Below are 22,875 nucleotides of genomic sequence, written 5' to 3'. Positions count from 1 at the left end.
ACAGCTTTGGGATGTCTGCAATGTACCCTGTGCCCCACTATTGGATGTACATTAAATCTTTTTCTCTGAGTCCATTGGGAGACAATAAACTCCCTCCCTTTATGCTCTTTGTTTGTGTTTATTGTTCGTTGTGTCACTGTAATCCTATTTAAGGTTGTTCTCCTTAGAGGACAGTTGTGTTTCTCCATTCCATCTTGTTCTGTACTCCTTGTTCTGTCTTTTCGGGCTTTATTAGAAAAAGACTTAAGTCTCTGACAGCCAATAGCAGTATATAGGGAAGGGGGCTTGGGCAGTATATAGGGAAGGGGGATTGGGCAGTATATAGGGAAGGGGGCTTGGGCAGTATATAGGGAAGGGGGATTGGGCAGTATATAGGGAAGGGGGCTTGGGCTGAGCTTTTGCTGGTAAATTTATAGTCCATGCACCTACGTCTGCACTCTGTAACCAGCATATACAGTGGCCCACAATGGATTCAGAGAAGAGGATTTGGGTCATTCTATGGCAACTCACGTTACAAAGTGACAGCAAACAATTAGTAATTCCTATATACAGTTTTTTAAAGCATGACTTATTATTTTCTCATTAAATAAAATAAATTTTGCATCAATTGCTTTTGCTGTTGATAGCCATGCATATACTTGCTATGTAACTTTGTTTATGTCAGTTACCATGAAATGACCCATTTAACCTAAGTACAAATATGCTGTCACTTGTACATCCTACAGTTACAATGATGTACTTTTCACTGTGTTATGACTCTCTGCAGTGAGTGATGCTGTCAATATTCGGTTGAAGAGTGGGATCCTAGATCAGACTGGAGCAGGCCCTGATGTCCTGGAGAGTGACACAATGGACCATTACCGTACATTTCAGATGATTGAAAGGCTCCTTCATTACCCCCCAAAACTGGTGCAACAGCTGCTCTTCCAGATACCGCCGTACAAGCAGAGCATGTTGATTGAGAGGTAGTAAATTACAGTTAATATCATGAAAACAAGTCTATTTCATTAAAAAAAAAAAAAAAAAAGGGTCTCTCTGCCGTGGGGCTTGTCTTCTAATCCAGGGGTAGGAAACCTGTGACACTTCTGCTGCAATGGAAATACACATCCCAGCATGCTCTGCCACAGTTTTGCTGTTAAGGCATGCTAAAACTGTGGCAGGGCATGCTGGGATCTGTAGTTCCACAGCAGCTGGAGTGCCATATGTTGCCTACCCCTGTTCTACAAAGGGACCCCCATGGCGTTTATAGTTTTGTCTCAGCGATTACTTTTTTTATTATTATTATAAAACTGTTGTGTACAGCCAGCTGAAATGTTATAACCTTGAAATTATTATAACATTTTAAAAGGGTTATTAAAAAGAAAGTACGTTTCAGACTTAACCATGGGTCATGACTTAAACTGGGTTCTTTACTGAATACTGTTTTGTACCCCTGGTATACAAAGATTCTGGATTCTTCATAGATGCACTATACAATACGGTCTGGGAATTATCCATTAAATGTAAATATTCATATTTAGAAAGACAAAAGTAATGAATTCAATAAAGAAATCCAAATTGGTGAAATTCTATGGGCTATATTGCAGAAGCTTTTGTAAGCCAATGCTTCTCGGCAGCTTCAGCACTAACATTGTGTAACACACGCCGGGCTTTAGGCTTAATGTTAGTGCTGCCATCAATGTTCAACCAGAAACCCGCAGAGAAGTGCCGGCTTGCAAAAACTGCTGTTTTGTTAAGTTGCCCTATGTGTTAACTGGAATATGATGCCACGTGATATAATGCACCTATCGCCACTTGCAAGTCTAAAGGAACTTCTGTCAATCCTTTACTTTAAACAGAGCAAACACATAGGGCCAGATTCTGAGTTGGAGACAAAGTGGCTGCAAATGCGATATCGGTGTCAGCCAGATTCACCACCTTATGCTAATGCAAGTGCCTGGCCGCGCTTGTGCGTTACCGTCCACCTTATTGCGGATGGGCGCACTGACCACCGCCGTTCCATCCGCAGCTGTCATGATTAGTATGGCCGCTTACACCCACCCCATGCTGAGTACAAATGATCCATCTCTCATATGTTGTATACGTCCATATACAAGGTGCATATACATGGCGTGGTGCAAGCACAGTCTGTGATTGCTTTTTTCTGCCCATGCGCAGTCTGCTGATAATAGCGAGATGCATCCGCTTTTGGAATTGCATCCGCGTCTCAATCAGGCTCATACAGAGGTTATTTGTATTACTTATGGGAAAACTCACCTGCCTTGATACATCACATTGAATATTTGCACTGTACAAATAATCAGGCAGATAGCCAACAGTGTACAAATAATCAGGCAGATAGCCAACAGTGTACAAATAATCAGACAGATAGCCAACAGTGTACAAATAATCAGGCAGATAGCCAACAGTGTACAAATAATCAGGCAGATAGCCAACAGTGTACAACAAATAATCAGGCAGATAGCCAGCAGTGTACAACAAATAATCAGGCAGATAGCCAACAGTGTACAAATAATCAGACAGATAGCCAGCAGTGTACAAATAATCAGGCAGATAGCCAACAGTGTACAACAAATAATCAGGCAGATAGCCAACAGTGTACAACAAATAATCAGGCAGATAGCCAACAGTGTACAACAAATAATCAGGCAGATAGCCAACAGTGTACAACAAATAATCAGGCAGATAGCCAACAGTGTACAACAAATAATCAGGCAGATAGCCAACAGTGTACAACAAATAATCAGGCAGATAGCCAACAGTGTACAACAAATAATCAGGCAGATAGCCAACAGTGTACAACAAATAATCAGGCAGATAGCCAACAGTGTACAACAAATAATCAGGCAGATAGCCAACAGTGTACAACAAATAATCAGGCAGATAGCCAACAGTGTACAACAAATAATCAGGCAGATAGCCAACAGTGTACAACAAATAATCAGGCAGATAGCCAACAGTGTACAACAAATAATCAGGCAGATAGCCAACAGTGTACAACAAATAATCAGGCAGATAGCCAACAGTGTACAACAAATAATCAGGCAGATAGCCAACAGTGTACAACAAATAATCAGGCAGATAGCCAACAGTGTACAACAAATAATCAGGCAGATAGCCAACAGTGTACAACAAATAATCAGGCAGATAGCCAACAGTGTACAACAAATAATCAGGCAGATAGCCAACAGTGTACAACAAATAATCAGGCAGATAGCCAACAGTGTACAACAAATAATCAGGCAGATAGCCAACAGTGTACAACAAATAATCAGGCAGATAGCCAACAGTGTACAACAAATAATCAGGCAGATAGCCAACAGTGTACAACAAATAATCAGGCAGATAGCCAACAGTGTACAACAAATAATCAGGCAGATAGCCAACAGTGTACAACAAATAATCAGGCAGATAGCCAACAGTGTACAACAAATAATCAGGCAGATAGCCAACAGTGTACAACAAATAATCAGGCAGATAGCCAACAGTGTACAACAAATAATCAGGCAGATAGCCAGCAGTGTACAAATTTGCTCATTAAAATGCTTAGGATGCAGAAATGTTATTGGGCAGAGCAGATGTGGACATTGATTGTACATAAGCCCTTGCTCCATTGTGTTACTGAGTGATTGGAGAAGGATATGACAAGCAATAGTTATATTTGTATCGCTGTGACTGACACCTCTAGGTACTATGCTTTTGATGAGGCTTTCGTCCGGGAAGTTCTTGGAAAGAAACTCTCTAAAGGAACTAAGAAAGATCTGGATGACATAAGTGCAAAGACTGGGGTGACCCTGAAAAGCTGCAGGAGGCAGGTAATTAGTTTAAGGGTGCACCACTTACCCATTCTTATACAGTAATAGACTATCCTCCTAATTGGATATTCTCTGTGTTATTTAATACTTTAATGACTCTTCTCTGTATTTCTTCTTTTTTTTTTGCAGTTTGATAATTTTAAGCGAGTGTTTAAGGTAGTAGAAGAAATGAGAGGTGCCCTTGTGGATAACATTCAGCAGAATTTCCTGCTGTCAGACAGACTGGCCAGGTGTGTCCACCACCCTTGTGTACCTGTATTTTCTACACAGATTGCCACTTTACTTGTAATTATATTTTCCAACATAGCCTATTAAAGAAAAGTAATAAAATCCATTGCATTACATTGCTCATTGTAATTGCGTGCTTATAAATCGCATAACTCCTGATTCGCAGTTGTAATCTTTTGTGGTTGTCACTACTCTCATTCAGTTCAACCAACAGTTTTAAACCCAAAATGCTTGTTCTTCTGTGAAGTGGAGACGTTGCCTATAACAACCAATCAGCTACTAGCTTGCAATTATTAAGTACATTCTATATAATGATAGCTATAAGATGATTGGTTGCTATGGGCATTGGGCAACTTCACCACCTGCAGAATGTCTAATACATCTTTCCCTTTATGTGATAGAATGTTGTAGCTTGGTTCTATATATTCTACAGTACAAATAATGAAAAATCTTTTAATGATGGGATGTCATATATGCACCTGGCCTGTAGATGGCGGCCCCGAGACCTCTACTTTATCTTTAAAGTTTTGGCTGTAAATGCAGTTACATATGGAGCATTATGCCCTGGTCTGGCTATGTTCTGCCTGGGGGTGCAAGAGAACACACTTTTACCATTCCTCTTTGTTTGAGCAAGCATATGTAAGTTTTATTACACTGTTTTCCATTACTACATTTGCTATTTCACATTTTTGTAAGTGTATTGTTTTTTTTTGTTTCCTAGAGATTATGCGGCCATAGTTTTTTTCGCAAACAGTCGCTTTGAAACGGGCAAGCGGAAACTCCAGTACCTCACATTTGAGGACTTTGCCTCCTGTGCCGAGCATCTTATCCAGAACTGGACACTGGGAGCAGTGGGTGCGTAAGTGGGTCATGTATATGTACAGCAGCTAAAGTACTGACAGTCGCCCCCCCCCCCCCCTTACCCTAACTTACCTGTTGGAGATCTCATCTGCTGAGTCTGTTCGTCTCCTGTTGCAGCCACACAGCAGTGCCCAGGAAGCAGCTGCCTGTCAGGTAGGTTCCGCCTTGGCTGCTGCTGTCAGTGAGGAGGTGACGGGATCATGCACATTCAGGCAGGGGAGACAGGGGCGGTACAGCCTATTGCTGTTGTGCATGGCCCCTGGTGAAGAGATAACTGTGCTGAACCCACCCCCTCCCTGCCCTCCCTGATTTGGCATTGCAGCAGTGGCAGTTGCAACTACATATGCTGACGCCCCCTCCCCCTCTGTCACCTGGGGCACAAGGTTTGTTGCGTGAGGTTCAGTATACAAACTTGGGGGAAAATATCCCCAACAGACTTGAAAATTGTTATTGTAGAAAAAGGTGGTTTTACAAAGTACTAGGCTACCGGGGTGAATACTTATGCAAGCAACATTTTTCATTTTATTTTTTCCTTTTTTTTTTTTTTTTTTTTTTTTCTAAATCTGTAGACAAATAATGAATGAGTTTGAAAATGTACTTTAAGGGGGTGATTCAATTGTTTATACCTCTCGTTTAAACTGCACAGGAGCTATTTGTTTTGCGTGACCAGCCGCAAGGGTGCACTCATCGCTAGTTTCTGCTTGCACCCTCTGCATAAAGTAGGGCTTCTGCCATGCTAGGTGACAGGGAAGTCACAGCACGTAACTGCCCTGTCACCTAGCATTGCAGAAGCTGTTTAACGCGGCTAATCACATGCATTGTTGGTCAGGAAAGGGGTTGGTCTCGCATACAATTGAATGGCTCCCGTGCAGTTTAAACGGGAGCTTCGATGGGTACAATTAATTGAATCGCTCCCTAAGAGCCTATTAGTTGGCAATAAATATACTGTCTGGAATAATATATGTAACTGTCATTTGTAGCACAGGCAAATCTATTAATTTTTTTTAGGGGATTAAATACTTTTGTAAACTACTGTATATTTGGGTTCACATGCAAACTATGGTGTCTTATGTATAAAAATTGATGGACATGAACCTCTTGGTGTGCGGTTTTGGCCAATACAGTACAAGGTTTTAAAGTCATCACGCAGAGCTTCCTTAAGAAGAACATTGTTGGATAGACACCCTTTTAGTAACAGTAATTTTCCTAGTCTGGAAGGGGTGATCGCCCAGCATGTAGTGATAGAAGATGCCTAGCTTACATGTAAAAACATCTAGATGCACCTCCTTATGGAGAGTGATAGATAAAGAAAATAATAAGGCACATACACCCATTAGCCATAACATTAACAACACTGACAGGCGAAGTGAATAAATTAAGGGGTCTATTTATCAAGCAGTGAAAAGTGTGGAGAAGCGGATCAGTGGAGAAGTTGCCCATAGCAACCAATCATCTTTCAACTGACATTTATCAAGTAAAGTCAAAATAATGGTTAGGAGCTGAATGGTTGCTATGGGCAACTTCTCCACTGGTTTACTTCTCCACACTTTTCACTGCTAGATAAATAGACCTCTAAGTAACTTATTACAGTGATACCTGTGAAGGGCTGGGATATATTAGGCAGCAAGTGAACAGTCCGTTCTTGCAGTTGGTGTGTTGGAAGCAGAAAATATGGACAAGTGTAAGGATCTGAGCAATTTTAACAAGGGCCAAATTGTGATGGCTAGATGACTGGATCAGAGCATCTCCAAAACGGCAGGTCTTGTGGGGTGTTCCCGGTATACAGTGGTTAGTACTTACCCAAAGTGGTCCAATGAAGGCAACCGGTGAACCGGCGACGTCATGGCTCATTGATGCTCATGGGAAGAGATGGCTAGCTCATCTGGTCCAATCCCACAGAAGTGCTACTGTAGCACAAATTGCAGAAAAATTATAATACTGGCTATGATCGTAAGGTGTCAGAACATACAGTGCATCATAGCTTGCTGCTAATGGCGCTGCGTAGCCACAGACCAGTCAGAGTGCCCATGATACCCCTGTCCACCACCGAAGGCGCCTACAATGAGCACAAAACCATCAGAACTTGACCATAGTGCAATGGAAGGAGGAGGCCTGGTTTGTTAAACCATGTTGTCTTTTACATCATATGGATGGCCTGGTACATGTGCGTCGTTTACCTGGGGAAGAGATATCACCAGAATGCACTATAGGAAGACGGGAAGCAGTGTGATGCTCTGGGCAATGTTCTGCTGGGAATTCCTGGGCCCTGCCATTCATGTGGATGTTACTTTGACACGTACAAACTACTTAAACATTGTTGCAGATCAAATACACAGCTGCATGGCAACAGTACTCCCTGATGGCAGTGGCCTCTTTCAGCAGGATAATGTGCCCTGACAAACTTTAAAAATTGTTCAGGAATGGTGTGAGGAACATGACAAAGAGATCAAGGTGTTGACTTGGCCTCTAAATTTCCCAGGTCTCAGTCTGATAGAGCATATGTGGGAAGTGCTAGAAAAACAAGCCTGAGCCATGGAGGCCCCACCATGCACCTTACGCTGGGTAGACACTAGGTTAATGGTTCCGCCGACCTATCTGACTTTTGGTAAGTGCATGCACACTTACCAATCGTCTGCCCTATGTGCCAGGCTTGACGTCACAACTGGACGAGCATTTAAATTTGCCTGCCCAGTTGAACTGTCACTAATCAGCGGGTCCCTGCAGCATGCGTACAGGCGATCGGCGGGTCGCCCATACACACCAGCAGATGACCTTTATATCTTCAAGTTATTTCCTCCATTTACAGTGCTGATCCGATATTGTTTGAACGCCGTTGTTCAGACATATCGGGTGCACACACCGCCGATGCACTAAAGATATCTCTGCTGCACAGTGGAACGTCCAATATATCTATCAGTGTGTACCCAGCTTTACAGGACTGCTGCTAACGTCTTGGTGCCAGATACCACAGGACACCTTCAGAGGTCTTGTGGAGTCCATGCCTCAACGGATCAGAGCTGTTTTGGTGCACAAGAGTTTGTAATATTATGGCTGATGGGTGTTAGCTCTGCATAACACTTAATAGGAACATTGGGCCTGACTAACATGGTTTATTCATACTATGCTGATAGTGATCGCTCTTGTGCTCATTACTGTTTTGCCTGGTATAAGTGCAATTTACTTTTAAACAATAAAAAAGCTGCACTATGCATCTTATTATATTCTTTGACTAGTTACTTATACACACAAAACACTTTTTCCATTACTAAAATTCAAAATGAATCTTGGAAGAGTTCATGATCAGCCTTTAAGAGCACAGTGTCATTGCTGGTGCTTGTACAGAGAACACTGCTGCCAACCAGCTGCAGCTCAGCTTGTGTATAGGTGAAGATTGTGGTGAGCTGTAGCTGGTTTAATATTTTTGTATTGTTTAATGGCAGAGCAAATGTTTGTGTTTGTATAAATGTTCTACTGATGATAGAGCGTCATCCCCTGTCACAATTCTGATTTAAGGAATATTTTATGCAAATTGATTTTTTTTTCTTATTCATACAGATGTAGCAGAAGACATGGATATGGATTTGGATAAGGAATTTCTCCAGGATCTGAAGGACCTGAAGATCTTGATAACTGATAAAGACCTCCTGGATCAACATAAGAGGTGAGAAATTAGGAAAATAAACGTAATGCCTCAAAGTTAGGCTAGACTGACATAGAAGGATGAAGATAGTATAGACGTACAGGTTTCAGTTTTCTATGTAATACTCCTTTTCCACCAAAATTCCGGGTCTGACCCAGAGTTGGAACAGAGTTCCTATCCGGATCAGACCCGGAATTTAGCCTGTGCGAGTCGGCGCTGCGCACACCGGAGTCGGGTCTGCATAGACCCGGCTTACCCAACGTGAAAGTGGTCGCTTGGAGATGACGTCATCTCCATGCGCCACAGAAGCCGGGCCAATCGGCCGGCTTGCAGCGCACTCCAGGTCATCGTGACCCGGAGTGCGCTGCTCTCACAGCAGGGTTTCACGGGCTATGCCCGTGTTAAACCCTGCTATTTACCTGGGTTGGATTGCCGGGTCACTCGACCCAGTGATCCATCCCTCTCCCCTTTTACACCAGGGATTTGCCCGGGTTAACCCTGCAATAACCCGGGTTTTAGCTCCGGTGTAAAAGGGGTATCACTGATCATAAAAGTAGAATGGTCATTATCTGGTGGCTTCTAGTCTGACATCATTGGTTCCGTGGCAGATCTGGGTGAACAGGAACAGGGATGGTTCTCTCTCTCTCTGTCTCTCTCTCATTTTTTCTGTGTCTTATTTTAGTTTATATAGAATAGGGATGTGCAGGCTCGGTTCTACTCGGTTCCGTTCGGTTCTTTTTACCGGATCTTATTGGGTTTCAGCTGTCACGAGTTTTGGATAGCCAATAAGATTCGGTAAAAAGAACCGAACGGAACCGAGTAGAACTGAGCCTGCACATCCCTAATATAGAGCAATTAAGGCTACATACACATTGTTTGCCCATATAGGAGTGGATCTGAATGTGAAAAAGATGATTGCATTTTCATACTTCAATGTGACCAGCAAACCTGAACAGAAATGTGGTTGTAGCCTAAATATAGGTACATGCATGTGTACTTAGTTACTCATTGATTCATGTGCAGTCTTGCGGTTTCTGGCGTTAAGTGGCTGTTATCCCCCGATAACAGCACACTAATCGGGGATTTCTTTTCTGGTCGCAAGAGACCTGATAACAAATCCCTATTAAGTGGGGCTAATTGAATAGCCCCCGTGGGATCAATTAAGCTGTTAATTGAATTCTCCCCTAAAAATTGTTTGTTTTGCCCTGTCAATATTTCTTGATTATTTGGACTGTGGGTTTTTCTACACAGTTGAAGGATTCACCAGTGTGCCCTGGTACTGATAATGTTGTAGACTCTAAAACAAGTAACACCAGTGATTATCCTCTGATAGAGCATGGTATTTATAAAAGCAGGCACAGAAACAGACAGATCTCAGGTGCACAACTCCAAATTACTGATAATATATAAATGCAATAACATTTTGCAATCCAATGGAGGTTTTTAGCATAATCATGGCCAAGGTTATGGGCCTAGCCACCATATCCAGGTAACCTCTTGGCCATGATTATGCTAAAAACCTCTATTGATTGCAAAATGCTACTGCATTTATATTATCAGTAATTTGGAGTTGTGCACCTGAGGTCTGTCTGTTTCTGTGCCTGTAATTAGTCTCATCAGGTAGCACCTCCCATTATATATATTCACGGTGTGCAGTCCAGGAATCTTTCCTATATCTATAAAAGCACAAATGCTGCTGATTAGCTCAAAGAAGACAGCCTCTTCTGTTCATTTGTAATAATCAGATCTTGAGGGGATTGAAGATTAGCAGGAGTGAGTTCTTAAATCCTGTGTCCGAGGAGATAATCCAGTGGCTTTAGTTGTTACTGTTTATTTATTACCAGTTATCTATATGGTGCACACACACATTCTGCTGCATTTATATTTAGTCATTCTCATCAGTCCCTGCCACAGTGGAGCAATCTATATTCTCCACCACATGGACACAATCAGAGGTCAGTTAACATACCAGTATGTCTTTTAATTGTGACAGGATACCCAGCGGAAACCCACGCAAACACAGGGCGAAAAATACAAACTCCACACAGATGGTGCCCTGGTTGAAATTAAAACTATAACCTCAGTGCTGTGTTACAGAAATTCTAATCTCCCTGCCCCTGTGCTGCCCACTACTAATACAACAGTTGAGGTAGAGGTAGATTTTTTTTGGAAGTATCCTATACGATATTGTGTTTGTAACCCTCAAGTAATGACTAGAGGCAAAAAATGAAGAAAACAATTATAATCTTTCAAAATCTGTGGCGCAGCACGGTGGCATTGCTGTCTCACAACACTGGGGTCATGAGTTCAGTTCCTGATCAGGGCCCAATCAATGTGGAGTTTGTATGTTCTCCCTTTGTTTGCAAAGTAACTCCAGATTTCTTCCACACTCCAAAAAAACATATTGGTAGGATAATTGGTTGTTGACTTAAATGTACCCTAGTGGGTACTTGTCCGTGTATGTTTGTGTATTGGGAAATTTAGACTGAATGCTGTAACTGGGCAGGACTGACATGAATGGCAAATATTTTCTGTACAGCGCTGCCTAATTGGTGGCACTATGTAAATAAACTATGATAATAATAATAATTCATCAAAGAAGTCCGACTGAGGGACTGATGCAGTTGTGAGTCTTATAGTACAGGAGGAACCCTTAACTCCAACCATCTGAAAGTTCTCTGTGTAAAACTAGTGTTTTACATTCTACTACTGTGTGGTTTATTTGGTATTCTATACAGGAGATTATAACTTCATTGTTTCTGGGGTCTATAAAATCTTTACCCACCCATTATTACTTAATATAACCCCATGAGCTAGTCCACCCACCCCATGAGAGAGAAGGTAACTCCACAGCGTGATCACAACATTATTCGGCCTACTTTGGTCAAACTTGCATCCGTTCCTTTTTATTTTGCACAGGTGTAATTGTCATGTATGTCATTATGCGCATCCTGTCTGTATGACTTGTGGTTTGGTCATTAATTGCATCATGAACTATTTGCTCTGCTCAAGCGGATTCCCTGTAGATCATATCTGTATTGCTATATCTGAGGTGCCTTATAAATAAACTTTGATGTTTAAAAAATCTAAAACAGCCTTTCAAAAATACCACTTTTTGCTTAAAAAGGACCTGGCAGGTTTTCTTTGAATGTAGTCCTCCAGCTGCTGTGGAACTGCTAATCACAGCATGCCCTGCCACAGTAATTCTATTAGACCACAGGTTCTCAAACTTGGTCCTCAGGACCCCAAACAGTGCATGTTTTGCAGGTCTCCTCACATAATTACTAATGAAACAGCTTCACCTGTGGATCTTTTAAAACGTGTCCGTGAGTAATAAATACACCTGCGCACCTGTTGGGTGACCTGGAAAAAGTTAACTGTGTGGGGTCCTGAGGACCGAGTTTGAGAACCACTGTATTAGACAATGCTAATAGCATTACGGCTGGGGGAATCACATGTTGAATACCCCTGTTGTAGATTAAATCAGGCTTATGCGCCACCTGATTGCAATTTTTTCAAAGTGCATCTATCCAGTCGGGAGCTCTGCCCACTGTTTGCAGCGTCCTAATGACACTGTTAAGTGTTCAAGGCAGTGCTGGGTAACCATGCATGTATGTGCACTATGTAAACCTAAATCAGTAACCCAAACAAGTAACCTTGCCTGTTCAGTAGTAAGCAATCCAATTTTTCTCGCAGATGTTTCCATTCTGCCTGACTGAGTCTCGGGAACATAAGATGGAAGTGTTAAGCTGGGTACATATTACACGATTTGCCAATTTCCGACTAAACGGAACAACAAACCGTCCACATCATCCAGTGTGTACACACTATTGCGCGCTACCACACGTCGTTCGTGTTTCTGACACCTCCTGCTTAAAACCCAAAAAGTCAAAAGGATCGTGAGGCCACCATCCACCATGTTTCTGGATGCAGCGGGGGGAACGACATCAGGCGGTCCTACACCAGATCGTGCAGTGTGTACAGACCGCCCTATATATTGTGCCGTCACATCTTTTGTCGCTGGGTACACACATTGTGTACCCGGCTTTAGTCTGTGTGTGTCTGCTTTGGGTAATGTGAAATAGGGCTGCAGATCTGTTGGCAACAGTTAGTTAACATGGGACTGCAGGTATGATTGCCACCTGGTGCTGGCACAGACCATTTATACAAGTGTTCTTCTTTTAGTTTAGTGTGTACATCACTCAGAGGAAAAATTGGGGTGTTCCATGAAATGGAGGCAAATTTTAAGGTAAGAAAGATTCCATCCTATATGATGAGACTCCTCTTTTTCATTCTGTATTCTCAAACACTTTCCAAATATTTCTCTGTGTTTGGGATGGTAAACTTTCGATATATGTGCCCCATTTTTTATGAAATGCCAGTACCCCTTTTTCAATAGATGAGACGCCTCCTGCTGTTTGTAGAAATATAACAGTGAGCAAAAAGAGGGATTGCTTCATGGGAACAGCTGTTGTATTTTTAGTGAATGTGCCTTCATTAGGTAGCAGGTAGGGAGCACTCTATTCTGTGTCCTTGGTCTGTGTGCTGAGCGAATAGTAAGGGGGAACCACTGATGCAGAACCTCTTCTTCTTCACACATATAAATAGTATGTTTGCTCCTATTTTGTTTATGGTCTGTACAAAGGGGGTTTCTCAGAGGCACACCAATTAACCTTTATGTAACTGATTATTGTTTGAGGACAGCTCCCATTTAGGAGTTTCTTTGGGGTCAATCCTGTTATGTGCGAGTTGCCGTTGCAACGCCCTTAAAACACCGGCAACGGACCGGCACCTCGCACCCTTCGTCGCCCGCTCTGAGCCTGAATTCACAGGATTTTGCCCGCAGCCCTATGGGGCTGTGAGCAAAGTTCAGCGAATCCAGGCTGCCATAAAGTGCGAGATGATCGTGACTAATAAGATTGACCTTTGTGTTAATCTTAATTTCTGTCGATCAGAATGTAGCTTTCCCTACTATAAAGCCTCATGTTTGTCCAATCTGAGATCACTCAATTGTAACTAATTTTTTGTTGGCAACTTCCATTTTGGAGTTTCTTACTCTTACAGTTTGTCAATCAGAATGTATGTTTGGTATGTATGTTTATGTGAGGTTTCTTCTACTCTGTCTGTGAGATAGGAGACCCCACTGGCTATAATAAACTTTTAGAACTCTTTTGCAAACAAAGACTGACTTTGCTGTAAGGATCATATAGCTGTAGTAAGTTTGGCTAACATTTGGGGTGGGTTTATGCTCTATCTTTTGTATACTAACAATAACACCCACTATTACGCTTTGGCATGCTTAAACAACGCTAGTATCAGCAACATTATGACACACACCATTATTGTATAACAGGATTACACAGTGAGAACCTTCCTCTTTTAACTATCTTTTTTTTTTCTTTAGACACTCTCTAGGGCTTTGGTAAATATTGGGACCAGCCTTACTCATAATAAAGACGTTAGAGATTTCTTCATTGACCTTGTGGAAAAGGTATTGTGCTATGTTTTATGTGGGGAGCTATGTATATGTGTGAATGATTACTGTATTTAACCAGAAAATAAATAATTTGTTTTGTAACTTTAGAATACAGTCCATTCATATAGGGGAAAAAGATGCAGGTTTCCTAACTAGTATATGTCTGCACATCAGCTTTGGGATTCATTAACCACTTAACTGGCATGGTCGCAGCACGTGACTGCGCCGCCTCACTGTGTGCTCCGGCTTTTGTAGAGGAGATCCGGTCTCCTCTGACTCTACAGACCCCCCTCCCCATGCAGTGATGCAGCGGTCTGTGACCGCCGACATCCATGCTGGAATGACGAATGTGAACAGCATTCTGCAGCGCATGCGCCGAGGATCACAGTACAAGGAGGAGAACTTAGTGCAGAGATAAAATGGGACGACAGTTCATCAGTGCTCCGCATGTGGTGAAGGGGGGGGTCTGCTATCAGTGGGGTTGGTGGAGGGGAAAAATAAAGTAATATAACGCTGGAGAGTGGGTAATATATTAGTAATAAAATAATGACATGAGTCACAGGGGAGAAGAAGGGGGTGCAAAAAAATCAGGGTCTTTTTACAGGGGTGAGAGGGTTAGAAAACGGGATTATTTTATACCTAAGGGGGTGTGGGTACAGCTATCAGGATTTATGACCATGGGGGAGGGGGATCTATTGCCATTGAGGGGTGTGAAGTGTTATTTAATGGTGGCCTAATCTATTTAATTAGTACATTACAGTAGTTACACGAAAACCTAAATGTAGCAACTCACTAAATGGGCAGGGGGATGCATAGTTTCTCTGTATTGATAAGAAGAACTGCTGCTGTATAAGGTGCCTGTGTTGGTCACACATATAGCATTATCACTGTATAACTCTAAATCTACAAATATGCATGAGGAATATCCCATTAACGTAAATCGGATTGACCAGCGTTCACCTTAGAAGTATATTCAGTGAAGAGGTTTAGAAAGATCTGACAGCCATTATGGAGATAGGGAAATGACCTACATGGGGGGCACATGACTTGCAAATAGGAATGCGGCCTATCATTTCCAGTGCCAGGAGTCCAGGGTAGACATCAGGGATACATAAAACCTACACCCACCTTACTGAACAAGAGTAGTGTGTTGTGCAGACTTCCTTCCATAGCCATACTCCTTCATTTAGTGTCAGTATTGGTGTAAAACTTTTCAAAAGTCACCAAATATTGCCTTATATAATAGCTTGGAGTATTAACCATTATACTCCCAATTTGTCTATTTTTTTCTGGAGTATACTTGTATGTTTAATATATCTTTTATGTTAATTCTAAATTGATATTATTATTGTATGTTATTAATGAAAAAAAACTGATCTATTTACTGCACTCTTTAAGAGGCTCCAATTAGCCTTATTATGATAGAAGGATACTAATAAAATATCAGCAAGTAAGCACACATTTAATGATGGAATGATGTAATAAGAACCAGACCCTGTTTTCTCCCTTTGCCTTTGTACAGTTTATAGAGCCCTGTAAAGCTGCTAACTGGTCTTTCTCGGATGTCCAACTGTTTCTCACTCAGTACACAGCATCTGCTCGTGCCCTTGATGCCTTCAAGTGAGTGTTTTATTGGTCTCGTTGCTGTCACTCCATCACATCCTGTTCTTTCCGAAGTCCCTGAGCTCTCCACCCTCAGTTTTCATTTCTAATTTGTATTTTTCCTTCCTAATATTTTAGCCACGACTTTCCTGCCTCTTATTTTACAGAAGTCTATTATTTTCTATTGTTCCTCATCTTCTTTCTGCTCTTTATGTCCTGCCAGTCCGATAATGATTCCCTCTCCTCTTTATTGTACAAAATAAACAGTGCTTAATGTATTGTGAGCACCATAGGCAGCACCAAAATACACTGAAAAGCTTTAATATGTGCCAGCAATCCCAGCCTCTGACTTCAGTAATATATACAAATGACTTAAAGATCTCAACGTTATTACTTTTGTTCCACAGACACTATTTGAAGATCATAAATGATTTGCAAGTCAGTGTTTGTTTTTCTGCTGCTTTATTTTTGAACTACGGTAGAATTTGCCCGCAGCTTCGCTTACGTGGATGTCTGTCATTGCTCAGCGGAACTAATTTTACAAAGACAGTAGTGGCATCTAATATGTGATGTGTATTTTATAATGTAGACAATGATCACAAAATGTCTTTGTAAACAATATTTGCAGTTTTCCCTTCAGGGATTAACACAAAAATTTGCTTGGGGCTACTAACTCGTGAGCAAGCCACGTAAGGCTGCCCATGGGAGAAGCAGCTGGTCCTGAGATCTATGCCTGCAGCCCTGAGTGTTTGTCCCTGCGACTTGTTGATCGTCATAGCGAAGCAGGCACTTACAGGAAACTGCAGGCGCTTGAATTGAAAAGGAAAATTGTTGGGGATAAGGGATATAAATACAGTCTTACCTGTGGCAGATCCCGTTAGCATCTGTGCCTCAGTTAGGTTCCTTTGTAGAGCAGTGACTTTGTCGGATTCTGTGGCATAACTTGGGCAGGAGTCAAGTTCCGCAGAAGCCTGATCAGAACACCAACTTTCAGTGCAATGCTGTGCGCTGGAAGTCCAGCTGCACTATCTTGTAGATCCCAAATCCGTTGCAACTTAACCTACATTAACACTTAAAGGTTGCAAGTAACATGAGCAGCGACTCTGATATGTAGTATTTGTCTGGGTGTGCCATCTACTGGATTGCCATGTATACTACAACTTCTTGAGTCAAGATAAGCTGCCGAATTAGTGCTTAATATATAGTTGGATTTTCCTGCGAAATAGATATTGACATAAATATATCTATGTATTTATATATGCATACATATATAACTGTTTGTGGTGTGCAAATATATATATTTATAAACCTAAAATCATTTTGGACTTAAGGAGCCTGTACAATTTCGATTCAAAAAATTTTTTGTCTCGATAGTTCAGTCCCTAAAAGTATATTTGTCCAAAAAAAATTATATTAATATACATTTAATCATTTTGGCTTGAGGAGCCTGCACACTACATTCTCAGAGTGTCGTGTGTCTTGTTTTTCCTTTATTGCTCTTCTCCCTGATGTCACATTGAGGTAATACATAGCTCAGTTATTTCTAGGTGACTAATCTGCACAATATTGAAAACAATATCCAAATTCAGCCCATAGCTTTTGTGTGATGCCGGAACGAACAGACAAACAAAAATTCAGAAAAAAAATGAGCCTCCATAGATCATATACAGTCCCAAGTAGTACATTTCTCCCAAAAAAATCTATGTACAGACACAACCATTAGAACTTTATTATAAAATATCTAAGACAATATATAAAGTTACCAGTTCAGCTTCCCTACAGCAATTATGGTGGGTGTAGTATGAAAGGTCAACATTCCGAATACCAACAGGTTCTGAATGTTGCAGAGAAAATGTATCACAATGGCGCTGATGTGAATTACATATATAGTCCTTAAATATAGGTCCAGAAAACACAAATCGCCACATATAATATAAGGTAACTTGTGATGATACATTTTCTCTGCACATGCACTTTATTGGAAGAATGTCCATGTAATATGTCGACACCAGAATATCTACATACAGTTTTTTTGCATATGTTAGCCTAAACCTAAGCTTAACCATTCTGTTGTCAACATGTTAAATGTCAACATTATCAACTATTTTCTTGTTGACTGTATACATTCAGAACCTGTTGACTGGCTAGACACCGTTATGGTAATCTGTTATCCAGAGTCTGGAAACATTATGTACAGCGGCTTCCTAGGCTGCTGGGTAGGAGCAGAGAGAAGGTATGTGCAACCAAGACTAAAGTAGTTGAAGGATTACATCTAAGGGCTGTATTCAAAATGCGGTGAAAACAGCCATTTTTTCCGCCATTGGCGAAAGCGGACATTTTTCGTCAACAAATGGTGAAATTTTCAACAACAAACAGGCGAAAACAGCAACAGGCGAAAGAAACTGGAGAAAAGTTTTCTCCATCCCAAACGAAAAAAAACCGCAAAATCCCAATTTTCGGCTAAAAATGTGGGGATTTCTTTCAGAGCCCCCCTAATTATAAATGACACCCCCCCTAATTATAAATTACCGGGGAAAAAAATTGTAAGTTGCGTATTTTGGCAAAAAACTACTGCACAAAATTTTGGGCGAAAAAAAAAAAATCATTAGGGGGGCGTGTCCAAAGAGTTTAGCAACAAATCCACACATCTTTAGCCAAAAATAGGGATTTTGCATTTTTTTTTTCTCCTGTTCTGGGATGGAGAGCACTTTTCTCCAGTTTTTTTTTTGCCTGTTGCCGTTTTCGGCTGTTTTTTTGGTGAAAATGTAGCCCTTTTTTTGGCGAAAAACTTCCGTTTCGCCGCTAATTGAATACGGCCCTAAGAGATAAATAGTAATAAATAATGATTTGCAATTTATGAACTGAGTGATGTGAATATAAAGAACAATAGGTGGAGTTAGTAAACTTGCGCTGCTTTACAGTGTGACCACCATATTGGTTGCTGTATTGAATTCCACTAACTCTGTTTTTACGCCCTTTTCTGCTGCCAATGTTTTGTTTATTCTGCTTTTCTCTTTTGCAGGCAGCTGTCTCTCTGGGAGAGGTACATGGGCACCTTACGGAGCTGTCTAATGAAAATGTATCACAATTGATTGCTACTCTGATTTAATGCATGACCATAAGGCTGTTCAAAATCAGGTGAATCAGTCACTACCAGGCTGCTTTTCTCCTTCAAGTGTCCTGTCCTTGAAAAATAGAAATGAAGACATTTAGAAGGATATGTCAATCGTGTCCCCACTTATTTTTGTAGTTGATTATGTATATATGTAAATATGTAATGTATATCAATCCTGCACCTTTTTTCATAAATAAAAGTTTTTAAAACTATTTTTTGTTGTATATTTAAAGAATGTCCTTTAGACATATTTGTCTTCATTTAGTCCCAATATGTCTTCATCATTCCAATGCAAACTGCATTCTTTCTACTGTCATTGTCATATCACAGCTGCTTACCTCTGGAACTCTGGGCCTGATTCAGAGCTGAACGCTCTGACCAGAGCGCTCGCTCTGAATCAGGGCCCTCCTCCCTGAAAATGGAGCGTCCTCTTGGACGCTCGTATAGTTGTGGGTGACCCCCCCACAGCATATGCGAGCGTCCATGATGATGGTCGCGATGGTCTTGACCATCGCGACCATCGGGCTTGCGACGGAGACCCTGCGGTAGGGTCTCGCTCCCGCAAGCCCAGGAGTGATTTTGGCTCTATCAGAGCCAAAATCACTCCCACTGACATCACTAGTGAGCTCCCTCCGTCGTGCGCATGCGCAGTGGGGGAACATCGACCCGTTTTGCGCTTGTCCTTTGCTCGTGAATGGGTCTGAATGACTCCCTCTTGAATTACCTAAAACTAGATGCAGGTCTTTGGATCTAATATAAAGAGGAAGGAGGAGAAAGCGGATTGTCTTTTTGCCTGGCACACTATAGAGAATAATATAACATATAACTTTTATTGAGTTACTTGAAAATTGAATGCCAGAGAAATATTAAAAATGAATACACATAGAGATTACTCAGATTTCATCTGGTGTATTTCTACCTTAGGTGTGCGTGCTGAGGTACAGTGTATCACTATGACATATATGAAAATGAATTACACAACAATGTCCCAGAGCACATTCCCATAAATATATAATCTGCAGAAATAGGATACTAAAGTTGATACGGCCAACAAGCAGATTATATATTCATGGGAAAGTGCACACACACACCTAATAGATTTATAATACGGCTAAAGGTTTAAATACACCGGATGAAATCTGAGTAACCTCCATGTGGGGTATATTTACTAAAGTGCAGGTTTTTAGTGGAGATGTTGCCCATAGCAACCATTCAGATTCTACTTAACATTTATCTAGCACCTTCTAGAAGATAATAGCTAAAATCTGATTGGTTGCTATGGGCAACATCTCCACTTCTAAAAACCTGCACATTAGTAAATGTACCCCCTGTGTGTTAATTCCTTGATCCACATTAATAAGATCTAAGATTAAATACTTGCGAGACTATAAGATATACTAATATTTGTTAATAGACTGCTAATCTTAACCACATTACTTTACCCCTATATTCATGCTTTAGCAACACATATCAAACTACAATTTTGTAATTATGAGAAATGTTCAACCTTCGAGACACTTGTGGTGTGTCATTAACGTATATTGCTATACTGCTGAAATTATGCCCCCCATTATCCTGCGATTGTGCACACATTAGTAATAGGGAATATTTTATCACATTATATTAAAATGTTTAATTCAAAACAATATTACAACATATAAAAAAAATGGACAGTGAGACCAATATATTTTAATAAGTTTTCAAACTGTATTTCTTCATTTGTTACACAACTATTATATGTATGATCTATTATTTTTAATATTTCACTGGTGAGGCATTCAGTTTAAATAATTACATTATTTTATTCTTTATAGTGCGCCAGGCAGAAAGACAATCCGTTATCTCCTCCTTCCTTTTTATGCTCAAGAATATTGATTGTCTTTGGCAGCACCCCCACATAAGTAAATGTATTATACGTTATAAATAATAATTTGGGGTTTAATATTCATTTTTTGATACCTACTAGTGCTGGTTCCCCCCTTTTCCCCAACCCCCTATTTATCTTTGAACATATAAAAAGATAATTTTATTGGATCTAGACTTCTTGATTGAAGTATATACATATGACCATACTTATCTTCTCTACTTTCATTTAAGAAAAGTGAGTTTTATTTTTATGTCAGGAGCCTGACGAACGTGTTGGCAATACACCAAAACGGCCGTTGAGCTGGCTGTGAGGGGATGGCATTTGGCATCTGACTATTCATTTACCATGCTATGATGGACTATGCTGCAATATGTTTCTGCCCAGTTTCCAACTATTGCACTTTGTGAATATGCACTTTATATGAATTTGCATTTTATTACTGGATGCAATAGACTTTGATCTGGATAAAGATTTGTTTTCATCAATGGATGTGCTGGCTCTTGTATATTTTTTTGCCTAGCATTATATGTGCCTGCCACTCCAGCTTCACTACTAAAGTGTAGAGTGTGCAGTCTGCCTAAAGTGGAACTATATATATATTGAGATCTGCTTCAGCCATGGACACTTTTCTTAGAGAAAAGCTTTGTAATCAGCCATACGTATTGTTTCCATTTTATCTCCTTATTGTACATTACTTATCGCCAATAGCTGTTCAGGATGAGGCCCCTTTAAGATAATGCATAAAGTAATAAATCCCTGCTTCTATATCATCTAGGGGTGAGAGTGACTGTGTGGGAGTCTGCCCCTTCCCACAAAGGGTGATAGACAAAAGGGACACCTCTGGGTGATCGGGAAAGAGGTGATCAGTTTGCCTTCCATACAGTGGCTTCTCGCCATCCTTTCTTTATGTCAGTCTATGTTTTTCTCTCTACACTCCTAATGTAGATAACAGATTATCACGTTATTTTGTTCTTTACTCCAAGGAATGTAATGGGGGATTTTTAGAGAGGCAGCTGTCTCTCTCTCAGGCCACCCAGCCTGCATACACATTTGTTATAATTACCTGCTTACAGCAGCCATGTGGTTACCGTCCCTATATCAATATTTTGTTTGATGTCTGTTTATCTTCAGTTATATTGGGATTCCTTAGTAAGTGGTCCCAAATGCCTAGGATTCTTCAATGCCTATTCTCTAGTCCTACAGTGTAATTATGTACATATGTATTTAAATGGGTTCTTTACCCAAAACTGTTTTCAAAATTCTGTACAATATTTTGTGTGATGGGGTATGTGTAAGATGTAATAGGTGCCTCCCGGCAGCTGGTGTCCCCCATGATCTCCAGGTTATGGCGGATATGCAATGGTGTTACTGTGCAGAAGTGATGGCCTGTCCACACACTACATCTATAGTGTGCTGCCAACACGCAGCAGGATGGGACAACCTTTACTATACTGTGATTTACTCTCCGGGAAATACATCTGAGACTGTCATATTGGGCAGACTATGGAGAAAAGCTGTTGATGTAGGTTGTATATAGTGTAAGTCATAGATAGGCAACATCATTGTTTTCTTTTATTTATAAGGAGCCACTAAACAATGCTCCACCATACGTTGGTGAAATAGGGCATAACACAGGCAAACTACATGACATTCAAGAACCATGAATGCAGCAATACAAGCAGTATACTGTATGTAAGGTATAGTAAGCGAGGTATATTACTACAATGTCATACAGATCATACAAGCAGTATACTGTATGTAAGGTATAGTAAGCGAGGTATATTACTACAATGTCATACAGATCATACAAGCAGTATACTGTATGTAAGGTATAGTAAGCGAGGTATATTACTACAATGTCATACAGATCATACAAGCAGTATACTGTATGTAAGGTATAGTAAGCGAGGTATATTACTACAATGTCATACAGATCATACAAGCAGTATACTGTATGTAAGGTATAGTAAGCGAGGTATATTACTACAATGTCATACAGATCATACAAGCAGTATACTGTATGTAAGGTATAGTAAGCGAGGTATATTACTACAATGTCATACAGATCATACAAGCAGTATACTGTATGTAAGGTATAGTAAGCGAGGTATATTACTACAATGTCATACAGATCATACAAGCAGTATACTGTATGTAAGGTATAGTAAGCGAGGTATATTACTACAATGTCATACAGATCATACAAGCAGTATACTGTATGTAAGGTATAGTAAGCGAGGTATATTACTACAATGTCATACAGATCATACA

The 22,875-nt window shown here is 40.7% G+C and overlaps 1 protein-coding gene across 3 annotated transcripts in view; it reads left to right on the top strand.

Moving 5' to 3' along the window:
* FIBP (FGF1 intracellular binding protein) overlaps nucleotides 1-18,949 on the top strand; it is a 43,146-nt gene extending 24,197 nt beyond the window's left edge. For all 3 annotated transcript variants that reach the window (XM_088468356.1, XM_088468355.1, XM_088468357.1), the window contains exons 3-11: nucleotides 767-965; nucleotides 3,689-3,815; nucleotides 3,945-4,045; nucleotides 4,765-4,898; nucleotides 8,460-8,565; nucleotides 12,730-12,793; nucleotides 13,949-14,035; nucleotides 15,543-15,640; nucleotides 18,645-18,949. In XM_088468356.1, the coding sequence (XP_088324482.1) occupies nucleotides 767-965; nucleotides 3,689-3,815; nucleotides 3,945-4,045; nucleotides 4,765-4,898; nucleotides 8,460-8,565; nucleotides 12,730-12,793; nucleotides 13,949-14,035; nucleotides 15,543-15,640; nucleotides 18,645-18,714 (986 nt within the window). In that variant the 3' untranslated portion in view covers nucleotides 18,715-18,949. The remainder of the gene's footprint in view (nucleotides 1-766; nucleotides 966-3,688; nucleotides 3,816-3,944; nucleotides 4,046-4,764; nucleotides 4,899-8,459; nucleotides 8,566-12,729; nucleotides 12,794-13,948; nucleotides 14,036-15,542; nucleotides 15,641-18,644) is intronic.
* Nucleotides 18,950-22,875: the final 3,926 nt, after the last annotated feature.

The sequence above is a fragment of the Taudactylus pleione genome, unplaced genomic scaffold (genome assembly GCF_031769625.1).
Source record: "Taudactylus pleione unplaced genomic scaffold, aTauple2 ptg000085l, whole genome shotgun sequence".
In the NCBI taxonomy this organism is placed as follows: Eukaryota; Metazoa; Chordata; class Amphibia; order Anura; family Myobatrachidae; genus Taudactylus; species Taudactylus pleione.
Note: the sequence above shows the minus strand (reverse complement) of the source record. Positions and strands in the feature narration are given on the sequence as shown.